Here is a 14,319-nt window from a genome sequence, read left to right on the forward strand (position 1 = left end):
ATTCTAGCAGACCTATATAATCTCTGATGTATGAAAGTCTATTGGAGGAAAGGGTGCATATAATTGACAAGGCAATAGGAAGTTTTCCTCGCATGTGTGGCATTTGGAGACCATAGTCTCTGACTGGTGAAAAGCAAACTTGTTGCATAACAGAGCTGGGGGGATAAGGGAACAAAAAAGAGGATGACTTGAGCAATTTGGAGTTCCAGACCTCACCAGTGTGCAAAATCTTTAAAACAGTTCTTGCAGGAAGATAACTCTACAGCACATTCATTGCCTACTTGTGGCCGTATCAGATTGGCAGTACAGCTGATGGGCTGTGTAAAAGAGCAGCACTTTTGTTCTGAACTGCTGAGTGCACACTTTAATCTCACTCCTATTATCCCTGTCCACAAGGTTATCATAGAGAACCGAACAATGCCCTCTTCTCTTCAGCGTTCATGACATGTGCAGTTTTCCGTGCCTGTTCATCAAGGTCACTGACAAAAGTATTCAATCTGGGAGAACACAAAGGGGCATAAAATGAAGGATCAATTAAGCAGTAGTAGAATGTGGCTTTTTTTGTTGTTTCTGCTGTTATTAAAATAGTAGTGGGGATGTGTTACCTAGGTATAAGTACAGCACTTGAAACAGAGAGCCGTAGAAAGCCTGTTAATGAAGAGATTATAGTGATCCAGGCTAACTCTGGTGAATAAAGACCTGGTTAAACAGAAAGACCTCACAAGGCTATTTCGAAATGGAGCTTCTTGTCTCTTTCTGCTGTGGTTTCATCCCATGCTGATAGGCACAGAAAATTGCATATTTTCTTAGCCCTGAAGTGTTTGGTTCTCTATGTATCATCATCCTCTGGACCGGAATAACAGCAGTGAGATTAAATTGTGCATCCAGCAGTTCAGGACAAAACTTTTGCTATTTAATATTCTGTCATTTTCACTGCCCATGTGCTGACACTGTGAAAGAGTCTTTGCAGGACACAGTGCAAGGCACTGGGAACAGCCAGTGGATTCGGTGTGTTTACATTCATTGGAAGTACATCTGCGTACTTCAACAAGAAGACGGGCAGAAAAAGGGTGGTGACAAGACTGGAGAAATAATAATAGTTTAAAAAAAATTAAGGAAGCAAAACAAACCCTGCCTCACAATAAACCAACATTCCACATCAGAAAAGTTTAAAGAGGAAGTTTAATAAGGCTGAAAATAAATGTGATTTAATATGCACATGCCGGGATTTAAGCATTTCTTCTCCCTCCTTGGTGTATGAAAAGAAGTGGGAGGACTGGTAAATCGCCACGCACGGATATTCAGAGTGTATACCTCTAAATCAGGAGAGAAATGATGATTTGAAACAACCTTCGCTGTAAGGCCAGGGCAGGGAGACTGTGACTCCACGGCCATGGAAGTTTTGCGTGCTCGTGGAATGGCCAGACCTGAGCCTTGAGGCCGTGACCCCTCGCTCTGGGGGCCCTGGGGAATGGCGGGGTAGCTCCCTGCCCCTCTGCACCTCCTTCCCCAGCCCTGCTCGGCCTTTTCCCTGCTGGGCAGCGGGTTCCGGCTCAGCCTGAGGCCGTCACTTCCCGGGGCGGAGCGGGGCGGCTCCGGTAGGTGCCGGGAATGGCGGGGGTCGGCCGGGAGTGGCGGGGGTCGGCCGGGAATGGCGGCTTTTCCCGTGCCCTCATCCCCTCAGCGGCCGCCCCCGGCCTGAGGCGGCGGAGCGGGAGAGGGGCTGGGGCCGCCCGGGCGCCTCGGGGAGGCTTCAGCTCCTGCTGTTTATTTCTAAATGTTCTTGTGTCTGAACGCTCCCCCAGCCCCCTTTTTCCCTCTTTCTGATGGAAATAAGTGCCAATGTGCCCTGATCCCGAAAAATTGTTAAAAACAGAGCAGAATATACCACCCTTGTGGCATGTGGATTGAGTGTTCCTGGATTTCTAATGTGCTGCGTGTGCCCTCAGAGGCTTATTTGAAAGTACTTCTTTTGATATTTTCATTTATGAAGTGTGATAATAAAGAGATGCTGTGCTTTTGATTCTATAGCGTGTTTTTATTGTGTCTGTTTAACGGGAAAAGATGGTAATTTTTTTAATTCAAGGCAGCAGGTATGGATAAATCAAAGCTGATGATCACAGATGTACATAAATTTAATTTGAGTCCTCACAAGTGCTTTGAGGAAAGTAAAAACGTTTTTCCTTCTCTTTAGGGTGTCTGCAAACAGAAGTGAACTGACAACTCTGGTACTTTTTTAGTTCCAAACAAGATGAAGATCCCCTCTTTGCTGCTGGGATTCCCTCGCTGTTATTTCTCCAGAAGAAATTACTTCATGAACTTTCGCTTCACTCGCCGGGAAGGTTTCCTGGGCGCTGGGTCTCTTGGGCCAGCGCACCGCTGCCACACAAAATGGATTTGTTCATCAAATGCTTTGAGGAGAGAGCTGTGCCAGCAAGCAGCCCCTGAGCAGCAAGCAGAGGGACTTTCTGCCCAGGAGCAGAGACTTGTAGACAGACTTTACCATGGGCTAATCCAGGGCCACAGAGCCTGTTTAGCCGAAGCCATTACACTCATAGAATCAACTCAGAGTAGGAAGAAGAAAGTAGCCCAGGTGCTCCTTCAGAAGGTATTATCCTACCACAGGGAACAAGAAAAGCTAAATCAAGGAAAGCCACTTGCCTTTAGAGTGGGTTAGTCCTCTTATGTCTTGTCTAGTAGTTGCTTACATGTCATTAGTGTCCTCACCTTTTATTATCACTGTTGTTTGTGGTCTGTAGTCTTGGATTGTTATTTTTTTTGTGGTTTATAACCAATCTAGATTACTTCTGTTGTCCAGTGGAATTATGGCTTGAGATGAAAAATGCTTTTGAAATTATTGTTGCTTCTTCAGAGTGTTATCCACGGTGGGTTTTGTAACCATTATAAGGTGAAACAGTAGTTAGTTTGCAGATTGATGCAGATGTTATCTACACTTAGGGGAAGAGGTAGTCAAGCAGACCTGTTTTTTTCCCAAAGAAGGTGTTTTCTTGAACACTTCCTGAATCCCTTTTTTAGTCTACAGAAGGAAGAACATGCACCTTCCTGTTTTATGGCCTTCTGTTAAGCAGCCTGATTTTCAGCTGAAGGAGACTTGAACCTGCTTCTCTTGGAAGCTATAAAATATTTTTCCCTTACAAAGAGAAGCACTGCTAACATGTGTCATGCCCAGCTGTCATCTCTCCTGTCCCTACAAAGATAGTAAGATCAAGAACTGGGGCATGGGAGTGAGAAAAGTTTGGTGCTAATCTTAGTTTGTGAGCTTTGACATGCAAATAAATGGCCTCGTTTTTTTGAAAGAGCAGCTCTTCGAGGTAAGGGCTTGCTTTTCCTTTTGGAGAGTTTCTTTTGTAGTAAATCTGAAAAATCCAGTTCTAATATTTTGAAAGTTCTGAAGGAAAGGTCATACAGTATAATTTTATTTGGAGGGGAAGAAATAGATGTGGATAAACCAAATGTTATGTTGGTGTCAATGGAATGACGGGTGGTGAAGTGCTGCTGTGTTGCCAAGCTCCTATTTTGTTTTGACATAGCTTTTATTTGCTTTTGTTGTGATGCTGTGTTAAAGTATGAATTGTTATCAACTTAAATGTTGATGGTATTCATGAGATGTATTTTTTATTTGACTAAAAAAATTGCTTTTTCTTCCTCATGTGATTACTTAGGGTTGTCTGGTCCTCCTGGTGCTGGAAAGTCGACCTTCATAGAATGCTTTGGGAAGATGCTTACGGAAAGAAACCACAAAGTGTCTGTGTTGGCTGTGGACCCTTCCTCTAGTACAAGTGGTGGTGAGTGTGAATTAAAGTTTGAGTCAAGTTTCTAATACCTTGTCAACTACAGAAGTATCTCTTTGGGCCAAGTGGAAGAAACTTTGGTGCCTATAACAGTAAAATGTAAAATAAATAATATTTTTTTCCTATGTGATACAAAATTGGGAAATAGGTATCTGTGTTCAGATTTCTTTCAGATTCTTTCAGATTTCCTCTTTCCCAGAGTTCAAATGTTGCCTTACAAATTATTTTTCTAAATTTGAATTTTTTGGAAGTTGTGCAGGATTACTGATGACAGGCTGTGATCTGTAACTCTCCAGTAAAAAATTATAGGGAAATTACAAGCTGACCATGCCTGATTCATGGTATCTCTGATACAAATAATACAATCTTGATTTCAATCTTTCCATAACGGGCAGCTTGCCAGGCAGCATCATTCATTTTTCCAGCTTCTGTGCTGTTGGAGGTGTGTAACTATTTATAAAGAAATAACTAGAGCATTGCAATGACGTGGAGCTAAGACAGACTGTGTTCTTTAATGCATGCCTTCAGGATGCATCAGTAGAGTAGCAAAATGTGACAGCATGACTGCAGCAGTTGGAAGAATTGAGCTTCTCTCATCTTTTGGAGTGTGTGTCGAGTGCGTAGATCTCGCTGAATCTGATTTGCAGTTTGTTTGAGTAGAAGGAAGGCAGGGACACGTGTCAGCTCTCTTAAAACATCCAGCATCAAGGTGTGTCAGAATCATAATGCAGGGATTTGTCCCTTTGGACAGGAACAGACAGGAATCAGCTGCGTGGCCTGATGTGTGTAGGCTTCAAAAGTCCAATCAGGAGTTGTAGAATTCATTCTGACCTAGCACAGATCCTTGGTATTTGGTAGCAGTAAGGTCTGCCTGTCAGGCCTTTCCAGCTTCTGAGAAGCAGAGGAACCAGACAGTAGCTTCTTAGTCCTCAGCTAAGTCTTGAGCAACTATGACTAGGATATTCTTATTTGACTGGCTTTGTACAAGAAATCTGTCTTTCCTCACTCCTTTATTGGTGGGGAGAGGGGAGAAGGGGGAGTGTGGCTGTGTTGCACTTCTGAAATAATTTAACATTAAGGTTCCCTACTGGGTGATAAAACACGGATGACTGAGTTGTCAAGAGACATGAATGCATACATCAGACCATCTCCAACCGGTGGGACACTGGGAGGTGTCACAAGGACCACAAATGAAGCCATTTTGCTCTGTGAAGGAGGAGGCTACGATGTTGTTCTCGTGGAAACAGTAGGTATGTGCTTAGGGTTTGCTTTGATTGTCCTGTTGTGATATGAAAATAAGCTGTGCTAAAAATTGCATACCCCTGCCTTGGTTTTTGCCCATGTTTTCATACGTGGTCACTGGTTGAACAGGAATGCTCATTCTGTCTTGTTTTCTAGTCCTGTATGTCTTACTAAACTGTCACATTTCCTGTTGTCTTTGTTTTGTTAGTGGGGTTTGTTCATGGGACAGTGCTGGCATCTCTCACAATTACTGTCATTAATGAGACTGAAAGTTTGCAGCAAATGGTAAATTCTGAATTTAATTTTTTAGGTGTGGGCCAGTCAGAATTTGCTGTGGCTGATATGGTTGATATGTTTATATTACTGCTACCACCTGCGGGTGGAGATGAATTACAGGTATTTTTCAGTTTCTCTTATTGGTTACTACCTGGGACTAGAAAGAGAAACTTAAATTCAGCGTGTAGTATCTGTGCAGAAAGTCCATATCAATAGTGTTTTGTCCATTTTGCTGTTATTATTAAGTATTTTCAGTATCTTCCACTTACTGCACAGTTAAACTCCCTCCCTTTTTGATTTTAAAAGTATTAGGATGTAAACTTTCATACTCTGTTTCTTAACTTTGACATATTTACTAGTTACATATATTTTTGGGGGGAAAAACTAGAAACTACCAAAGCATTTTGACTTGCTTTTTGTGATGAATCAACGTGTCACAGCCCCTCTGGGTACTCCTGATTTCTATCCCTGTTGCATTTAGGGCATCAAACGGGGCATCATTGAGATGGCAGACCTGGTTGCTATCAATAAGGCTGATGGTGATTTAGTTGTGCCTGCCCGGAGGATCCAGGCTGAGTACATCAGTGCTATGAAGCTGCTTCGCAAGCGTTCAAAGGTTTGGAGGCCAAAGGTTTGTGGACTTCCCTGTGTTTTGTGGGGCTCTTTGGGTCTGGTTTGGTTTTGTATGGGTTTTGGTGATGTGTTTGGGCGTTTTTTGTATTTTTCCCTCCCAGAAAACGTGCTGAATGATTTAAATTTGTTATCTTCTCATCTAGCTGTCCTAGTCTCCCTGGGCTCTTTTTAAAAATTGCAGTTGGTTGTTTGGTCTCAGTGTGCTGGTGAGGTGCCTCACCTCTGGTCTCAAGGTGTGCCACATGAAACACTGCAAAGCCAGTCCTCCTCCCCAGGACTCCTGCCCTGAGCTACAATCTCTGCACTAGCAGAGCTATTACTGACATCAGGAGTGGTACAAACTTTACTTGCTTTTTGTAAACTTCGCATATCTAAAAACGTCCCTTAGTCTACTTCTCCCTCCATTATAACTCTTTGTTCTTTCACTAGTTCACGTGTTTCCTTTATTGCTTTAATTTTTTTTATTTTCTCACATAATAAAAATGGCTAGACAATTGGAATTCTTATCCTGTAGGTCTTCCGTTTTAATGCTGTATTTTATCTACTAAAAGGTTTTGGTGGATTTTTAAGAAGATTCAGAACTAGTTTTTAGTATGTGTATATAGAATAAGCACACACACACACACTCTCACTTCCTTTATAAATAAGCTATCTGTAAAGGAGGTTTGTTCTACCCTGGTATTGAAATTGACCCATTAAGGTGAGTTTAAATCAGCTGGGCTGCATGAGGATTAGCCTTTCTTTTCTAAGTGTGGAAAAGGAGAGAAGCTTTTAAAAAAAAAAAAAAACAGTCTGTTCAATTTGAAAGATTGTGCTGGACTTCTGAAATATTATTGGCAAAATTAATTCCTGGTCTGGAAAGCAAAGACAAAAAAAAAAAAAAAAAACAACAAAACAAAAACCCCCTTGTTTCTGTCATATTTTAAGTGCAAAAGAATATCTTCCAGAATATGCCCTTAACTCTACATTTAAGTAAAAGAGCAGTAGTGTGTCTTTTAGCTGAAGGACTAACTAAAAATGATTCTCATAACAAGCATCTGGACAAATATCCTAAATAGTATGGATTTCAGGGTCTACTTCTAGTTAGTAGAATCCCAAATTTTTGGAGGGGTTGGGGGGAAGGCACAGAAATGCTTAGAGCCTCATGAAGCGAGTATTGAAGGAAGCTTCCCTCACACATTTCTTAATTTCCATGCAATCTACCTGATCCAGTATTTGAAGCCTCCAGGCCAGCAGCTGACTTGGCTTTGCCAATTCCTCTGAATCCACCAGGTAATGCGCATCTCCGCCAAAACCGGGGAGGGCATCTCGGAGATGTGGGATAAAATGACCGAGTTCCGGGACCTCATGCTCACAAGCGGCGAGCTGCTTGCCAAACGGCGGAAGCAGCAGAAGGTGTGGATGTGGAACCTCATCCAGGAAAACATGCTGGAGCATTTCCGGAGTCACCTGGCAGTCAAGGATAAGATCCCACTTCTGGAAGAAAAAGTTCTTCGAGGAGTCTTGTCTCCTGGGCTGGCAGCAGACCTGCTGCTGAAGGCATTCAAAGATGGTCTCTAAGCATTGTTTTCTACTCTGTTCTTGATAAGTGCTTTATGTAAAGATGAACATTAAATATGCTTTTTCTATGTGTGGATTCAGGTGTTTTGCTGCAGCAGAAATGAATAGAAAACCTATCCAGTACTCTGCAAAAGAATTCAGTTGGATTCTGTATATGCAGTGATCATGACAAATCTAAACACTCCTTAAGAGATTACTACACACTACTGGAAAAAAATTAATTTCCAAATCTTCTATTTCTACGTGCCATAGGTCTGTTGATAAAAACTGGATGCCCATGTAAAATGATTGGGTTTGGAGAGGGCAGGAGAGCGAGGTTTGTGGCGGTGCAGGGTTTGATTCTCGTTGTGGGGTCATCTCAGAGCAGTTGACACTGCAGCTTTCCATTCTAATATAGCAGCAGCTGTTGCCAGAATGGATTGCATTTTCTTTCCTCACCTTGAGTGACAGCAAGAACATTGCAGTGCCTGACAGCACCAGACCACAGCCTTAGTTTTAAATAAATTGTATGCATATAAATAGAACACAGTGGTGTTTGGTCCCTCTTTGGAAGTTGTAGTTAGTTATTACTGTACAGTAGGAGAAGGGAATTTCAACCATGAGGTTTCAAAATAGATGCTTTATTAAAGAGCAAAATGTAGTTAGACTTTTTTTTACATGCAGACATCAGATTGGACAAATGTTACCCGTGATGTTTTAATAGCAAATGTCTTTATACTAGAATAACTTGTCTCTAAAAATAATGTTTTGTGGTTTTCTGATCTAACTCAGGTTTTTTGGATTCAAACAAAATGGCCAGTCGTGTTTGGTATTTTTTCTTTATCTCTTGCAGAAGACAGGACTGCTTCCAACCAAAAGCACTTTTATTTTCTGTTTTCCCTTGAGAAAAATCTGGAGGAAATGTTTTCCTGATCCGTGATCTAGAAGGCAGATCTCATCTGGTACCTACTAAACGTGAAGGATAAAGTGGAAAAGTGCTGATTTTTGGAGACCTGACAGTAAAACCAGTAAAACAGGAGAATTTGTGAGCCTGTTGGTACTTAGATAAATTAGTTTTTAAAGAAATAATATTGGAAGTGATCATTTTCAGAGTTTTGATTTTCTGGACATTCATGTAAAAGGTATGGTGACTTTAGCTCAATATCACCTGTTTGGCTTCTGGCAACCCGATTCCAGTATAGCAGTGAATTGGGTTACTTAAATCCTCTTTTTACCTTCATAGTGTTTGTTTTTGTTCAGTTTTTTTCCCCTCAAAATATTTTTTCCTTTTCTTTCCCAGTTGTTACATCATGATGCCAACTTTTGCCTGCTAGGCACTGTTTGCAGTGAAACACTAAGGAAGGGCATTGTGATGTTTTGGGGTCCATACAGCTGAGGCATTTTTTTGGTAAGAAAGTTTGCACTGGGGGTAGCTGGTGTTAGTGGTGTCCACAACCTAAATTGTCAGAACTTCTGAGCTCCGACCACTTACTCCTGTTTCTTAATCACTGCTTTGGGGTTGCTGCAATCAGTTACAAAGAAGCAGCTGAAGGAATGTATGGAGTAGCAGAAGTACAGTGACTTTGTTATGACCATGCTGAATTGTGAGAGAAATGCAGTGCTTACAGTTTCTTTTTTATTTCAACAACCTCTGTTGAATATGAGGGAGAGCGCCCAAAACCAAAAGCAACATCTTGTGTCCTTTGAGTCCTTTCAGCTTTAAGTACTGGCTGTATATTTTGGTACCTTGTAGAAGAAATGACAGTCAGGTAGGAAATGAATTAATGAGAGTAGGAGCATTTTAACCAGTGAGGTCTCAGTTTTTTGATAGTCCCTTTGTTTCAGGTGGCAGTTTTTGAGGTGACCTCATTTGTGTTTATCTGTTAGATCAAACCCTTATTATAGTGATTACTTCTTCTGTCAGGACTACTGTTTTCCTTGTCTGTTATACATGAGCTGTCAAGTAAAACAGAACCTGCAGCTTTGTTTAAATGGCACCTTCTCATGCAGAATATTTTTTACAGCTTCTTCAATATTTATTTTCTGGATGCAGTTCTACTGATCCACTCAAGCTGTGGGCTATCATTATTTTCTCATTTTCTTGCTTCTTTTATAATATTGTTAATTTACAAACGAACTCTTAGCAAAAGTGCAATGGCTTAAGCAGGTTCCTCAAACTGCATTTTCCTCTTAAAGCAGAGCATTAAATGAAAATATTATTTGCCTTCTTTATGTATTCAGTTATGCCTCATGGTTCAGTAGATGGAGAAATATCCTTATATTGAAAGGAGTGTTTGGAAATGAAACAGTAAATGAGGGTCCCTGTTTTGTTTTTCAGTGATTCCTCTACCAAACTGAAAAGCTGTCCTGTGCAAACTGAGCTTTCCATGTGCTAATGAAATAGTTTGTTTTACAACCTGTAAAATTTTGCTGTGATGTGTTTTGGAGCGAACTGCTGCTCAGTTTGTGCAGTTTTGTTCATGTTCTCATGGGCTGGGCAGATGCATTGTCTTTAGGAGGACTGCAGAGCTTCAGCTGGTCAGCTACAACTCCATAAGCAATCCACTATGTCCCAAGACAGGGAAGAATGTTTCCAGCTCATAATTTTTAGCTCTGTGGGATTAAATTGGCTAAAATGCATTAAAATATTGTTATTCAAGTAAACAGGCTTCTGAAAAAAGATAGTAAACAAATCTGTTGAGTAGGATGTTGACATATTCTTAGTTTCTGGAGTTGTCAAGCTGCTCTCATGTTAACACTTAAACCCACAGCCATTGCAGAATAGTATGGGAAAATAATATAACTTCATGAGAAGCCAATAGCAAGGTGAAGTTTGTAGCTGGAGGTATGACAAACTGTTAGACACATGAGTATGGGAGGTAAGGAATAAACTGTTTAGATACACAAAGTTGTTTTCTACAAAGTCTTGCAGTTGTCTGTAAGTGTGAAACTTTTCCCCAGGTCCCTGTGTAATAGATGTTGCTGGTTCTCACAGCTGGAGAAAACAAGTGTGGTGAGATCAAGTGATTTAGCCAGGACTCTGAAACAGGTCAGAGAGTGTAAGGGTTACAGTTCAATAGTCCTTACTCTGAGCCCCACGTATATTTACAACCACGTTACTTAAGGTTGAAAAAATGCTCTTAGCAAGTTCATGCTCTTAGTGTGACTTATTCCTTTCATATCTAATCTCTCTGTTTTCAGTGACAGGACCCAGTGACCCCTTCTTGACTACTGTTCTGTTGTAATGTCCTGCTTTAAGTAATAAAAAACTTTCCTTTGATATCTAATCTGCCCTTGCGTTCTGTAAATGCATTACTTCCTGTTGTGCATGCTGCTTCAGCCTTTATGTTCTCCTCACACATTGCTTATTTGTGAAATCTGCAATGTGTTGGCTGTTTGAGATTTTGGGGCATGGGAGTTGAGTAAAGCTAAAGAATAAAAGGCACTTTTTTTTTTTAACTGTATGCAAGCTCCCTTCCTAAAGTTTTCTTTCGTAATGTGGCAAGATTCAATTACTGACTTGCTCTGTACTGGTACAAACATCCTTATTTCCTTTTTATTTTCCTTTCTCAGAGTGCTCTGTTGCTCCCCCTTGGATGCACAGTCAATAAGTAGCATATTCCACGAGTTAAAATGAGAAAAACGTTTTTACAGAGTTTAGTGCTTCTGTAGCTATTCCTGCTGGACTGTTATAAAACATTTATAATTTGATGAAAGATTGAACAAAAGTAGATAAAGAGTGTATTTAAGGAAACATTAGTGTGTTCCTTGGAAGAGTTGACAGTCATCAGTGCACAGACTGACTAGCAACAGGATTCCTCTTCTGAAAACCAGTTCAGCTACTCCACAGTCATATTCCTTACAGTTTAAATAAAAGTAACCCAACCCCCTCATAATGGAACATTACCAGCATTTGTAAATAGAGAATAAAAATTTCAAAATTAAAAACTCAGAAGCAATTAGAGTACGTACTTAGAATGGAAGGATGTCAGACATACTCTGTTCCCTCCTGTCATACTAAGGTATGGTTCAGCTGATGAACAAGGAAGGAAAAGAGGGGCTGACATTCATGACAGTGTGTGGAGAAGGTATATTATGGAGCAGCAAGAGGAATGCATGTTTTTCTCTATTTTTCCTCCCATGGGAGCATAAGAATTATCTTGGATAATTCACTGTGAAGCCACAGAAATTGATGCGACTGACAATGTTTGCTCTGTGAGGCTTGCAAAAATTATAAATTCCACTCCTGTTCCGATCTTTTGGATTTGTGTGTTGCGTGGGACCATGTGATGCTTGTCCTTTGGCACTAGGTGGGTTTGTTTGTAATTGTGTTCTAAGTGGGGAATAGTTAGAAGTTCTTGTATTTTGAGTAAGAGATTGTTTACTTGTAACAACTTAAAAGCTTCACCTTTCAGAATGCATGGTATGATTCCTGTATTTTTCCTTAAAATACTGTGGCAATACTCTACTGTGTAGAGTTCCTGCTCTGTATCGCTATGTCTTCATTTCCTCTTACATCTCTTCCACTGGTAGAGTAGCCTATAAAAGCTTTACTTATACACCTTTTAACATGACTTTAACATTCATGAAGTTAATCAGGGACTGACAACACTTCTGCTTTGTTTCTTCAATTGAAAGTGACTGCTACAACTTAAAAATTACAACCTATGAGAAGCCAAAGGCTATTACAGCTTCAGAGGCCTGGGCTGACCTGCCCTGTGCAGGCTGCAATGGCTGGGGATGCCGGTGTGTGTCTAATGAGGAGTTGCTGCACCAGCTGTGTCGCTGGGAGCAGTGCACACTTGCAGTGCTAAAGGTTTTCTCCCAGCCCTGAATCTGTGATCCTGTTTGTAGTTCCCTAATTGCAGCCAGCAGAAGACAAGGGTGATGTTGGGTTTTATGACTTGTTGCTTAGCAGCGTTGATCAACAAAAGTACAACCTTTTCTTTTGCTGTAACCTCGGTGAACCCGGGCTTGGATGGATCTCACCAGCGGGGAACAAGGGTTTCTGAAGCCGTGTGAAACTCCTGTGCTGTGCCTTGTTAGCAGCATCTGAGGGAAAGCATCTCTTCTTGACCTCTTGGTTACCTTTGCCCTTTACTCCTCTTTCTCTCTCATCAAATCTTAGAAGAAAGCCGGCACCGTCCTAGGAAGATTTGGAGAATGGGAAATACAGGGACAAGTCAGCTATACTAAGATGTATCCTGCCTCTTTTCAGGAAAAGGAGCTAAGCTGGTTCCCAGTCTGTGATGTCAGACCCTCTTCTCAGGGAAGGAGAAAGACTTCAACCATCACAGTAAGGTCTATTCTTATTTAGAGAAGCTTTCCTAGTATTTCAAAGTAGGCAAAATAATCCGTAGAGGAAAGGGAAATTAGGGCGCTAAGAATTTCTTGGTTTACATCTTTTAGAAGGGTTTTCATAAACTGAACCAGAAGTGGTATTGAATGTGGCTGAAAATGATTGAGGGTCTGCACTGAATGTGTGCCTTTATCTGATAAAATCTGGCAAAGCCTGTAAAGTAAGAGCAAGGAGTAAGTTGCTTGCTTCACCTAACTCTAAACTGTAATTGTTAGTCTGACTGGACAAAGGCTTTTTACTGACACCAGAAGCTGCAACATTTAATGTGCCTTACCACATCAGAGGCTTAGACCAGGAGCTTTTATTGTTGCTCAGATATTTGTCTTTTACACCTAGCTCTGAGTAAGAAACAGCTGAGTATTTGTATACTTTTTCTGCCAGAAATGTTGTTATCCTGAGCCACCTTTATGCTCATGGACACTAGGTCACTGTACCTTGTCAGTGTGGTGGTTTTCTCCTTTCCAACCTGTCACCTCCAGCGCTGTCTCCTCCCCTCTATTCATTGGTGGCTTTCAGAGCACTACAGGTCAATGTGTTAAAAGGTCAGCATGTGTTTCACAAGCCTGTTATGCTCTGGCGTCCCTCCTTTTCTGAAGTTTAAAGAGAAGCTCTGCTGTTCAGCTATCCCAATCTTGTAAAATTCGTGGAGATGACTAATACTGCTGTAATTGCTTAATTGAGGTCAGATAGATCAGATGTTCATTCCAGAACAGGCAGCTACATAAGAAACTGGCTTCTGCCCTAAGTTGCCATGTCAAAAGCATGGCAAGTGCATGGTATCTGGCAGAGCTGCATCAAGTAATAATCAGCAAATGAGAATGGAATTACATTGCAAATATTGTTCTTTTTTTTTTTTTAAATATTGCATGAATCTTAACCAAATGATCTACCTGGAAATCCTGACTGGTATCTGAGACAGAGAAGAATGACTTTTCATGCCCTTGCTTGATGAACAGCAAATTGTGTTCACCCAAACAGGACTTCTTTATTTTGAGCTGTGAGTATGATTTGTCTGTCTTCACTAACAACAGCTGCTAATATCTGATATCTGCAGGACTCAAAACAAGAGGCTGAAGTAATGTTCTTAACTTCTGATTTACAGGAGAAGTGGGGAACTCACTTTTAAAACCAGTTTCAGTAAAAGTAAAAAAAAACCTTTTTTGTTGTTTATGAGTGGTACGATGCAGCATTTATAACCTGACTGGTTCTTTCTGTGTGCAGTGGCAATAGAAGCTGATTATATTTGAAAATTAATGTTTCAGACTTCAAATATTGTTGTCCTTCACTTTTCCTTTCCATTATCCATTAGGATGTGACATTCTTAGAAATGAAGGAGTCTTTAATGTGGGCCTCTTTAGGACTGTCATTTCCACACCTGCAACAATGGAGTAGAGCATGGCTACTGTACAGCACCAGTATGACTAAAAGCCACTGAAGCCACTGAATGCTTTATTTCTG

General features: G+C 40.9%; 1 protein-coding gene across 2 annotated transcripts; it reads left to right on the forward strand.

Annotated features, from left to right (window-relative positions):
- Positions 1-1,186: 1,186 nt before the first annotated feature.
- MMAA (metabolism of cobalamin associated A) lies at positions 1,187-7,591 on the forward strand. 2 transcript variants are annotated; one of them, XM_053940705.1, is made up of 7 exons: positions 1,187-1,598; positions 2,195-2,672; positions 3,684-3,806; positions 4,892-5,062; positions 5,365-5,450; positions 5,812-5,961; positions 7,236-7,591. In XM_053940705.1, the coding sequence occupies exons 2-7, from the start codon at positions 2,252-2,254 to the stop codon at positions 7,521-7,523; spliced, it is 1,239 nt and encodes a 412-aa protein (XP_053796680.1). In that variant the 5' UTR covers positions 1,187-1,598; positions 2,195-2,251; the 3' UTR covers positions 7,524-7,591. The 2 variants fall into 2 exon arrangements, with proteins under 2 accessions (XP_053796680.1, XP_053796682.1); XM_053940707.1 differs by lacking the exon at positions 1,187-1,598 and having other exon boundaries at positions 2,170-2,672.
- The last annotated feature ends 6,728 nt before the right edge of the window (positions 7,592-14,319 follow it).

Source organism: Vidua chalybeata, chromosome 4, assembly GCF_026979565.1.
Source record: "Vidua chalybeata isolate OUT-0048 chromosome 4, bVidCha1 merged haplotype, whole genome shotgun sequence".
In the NCBI taxonomy this organism is placed as follows: domain Eukaryota; kingdom Metazoa; phylum Chordata; class Aves; order Passeriformes; family Viduidae; genus Vidua; species Vidua chalybeata.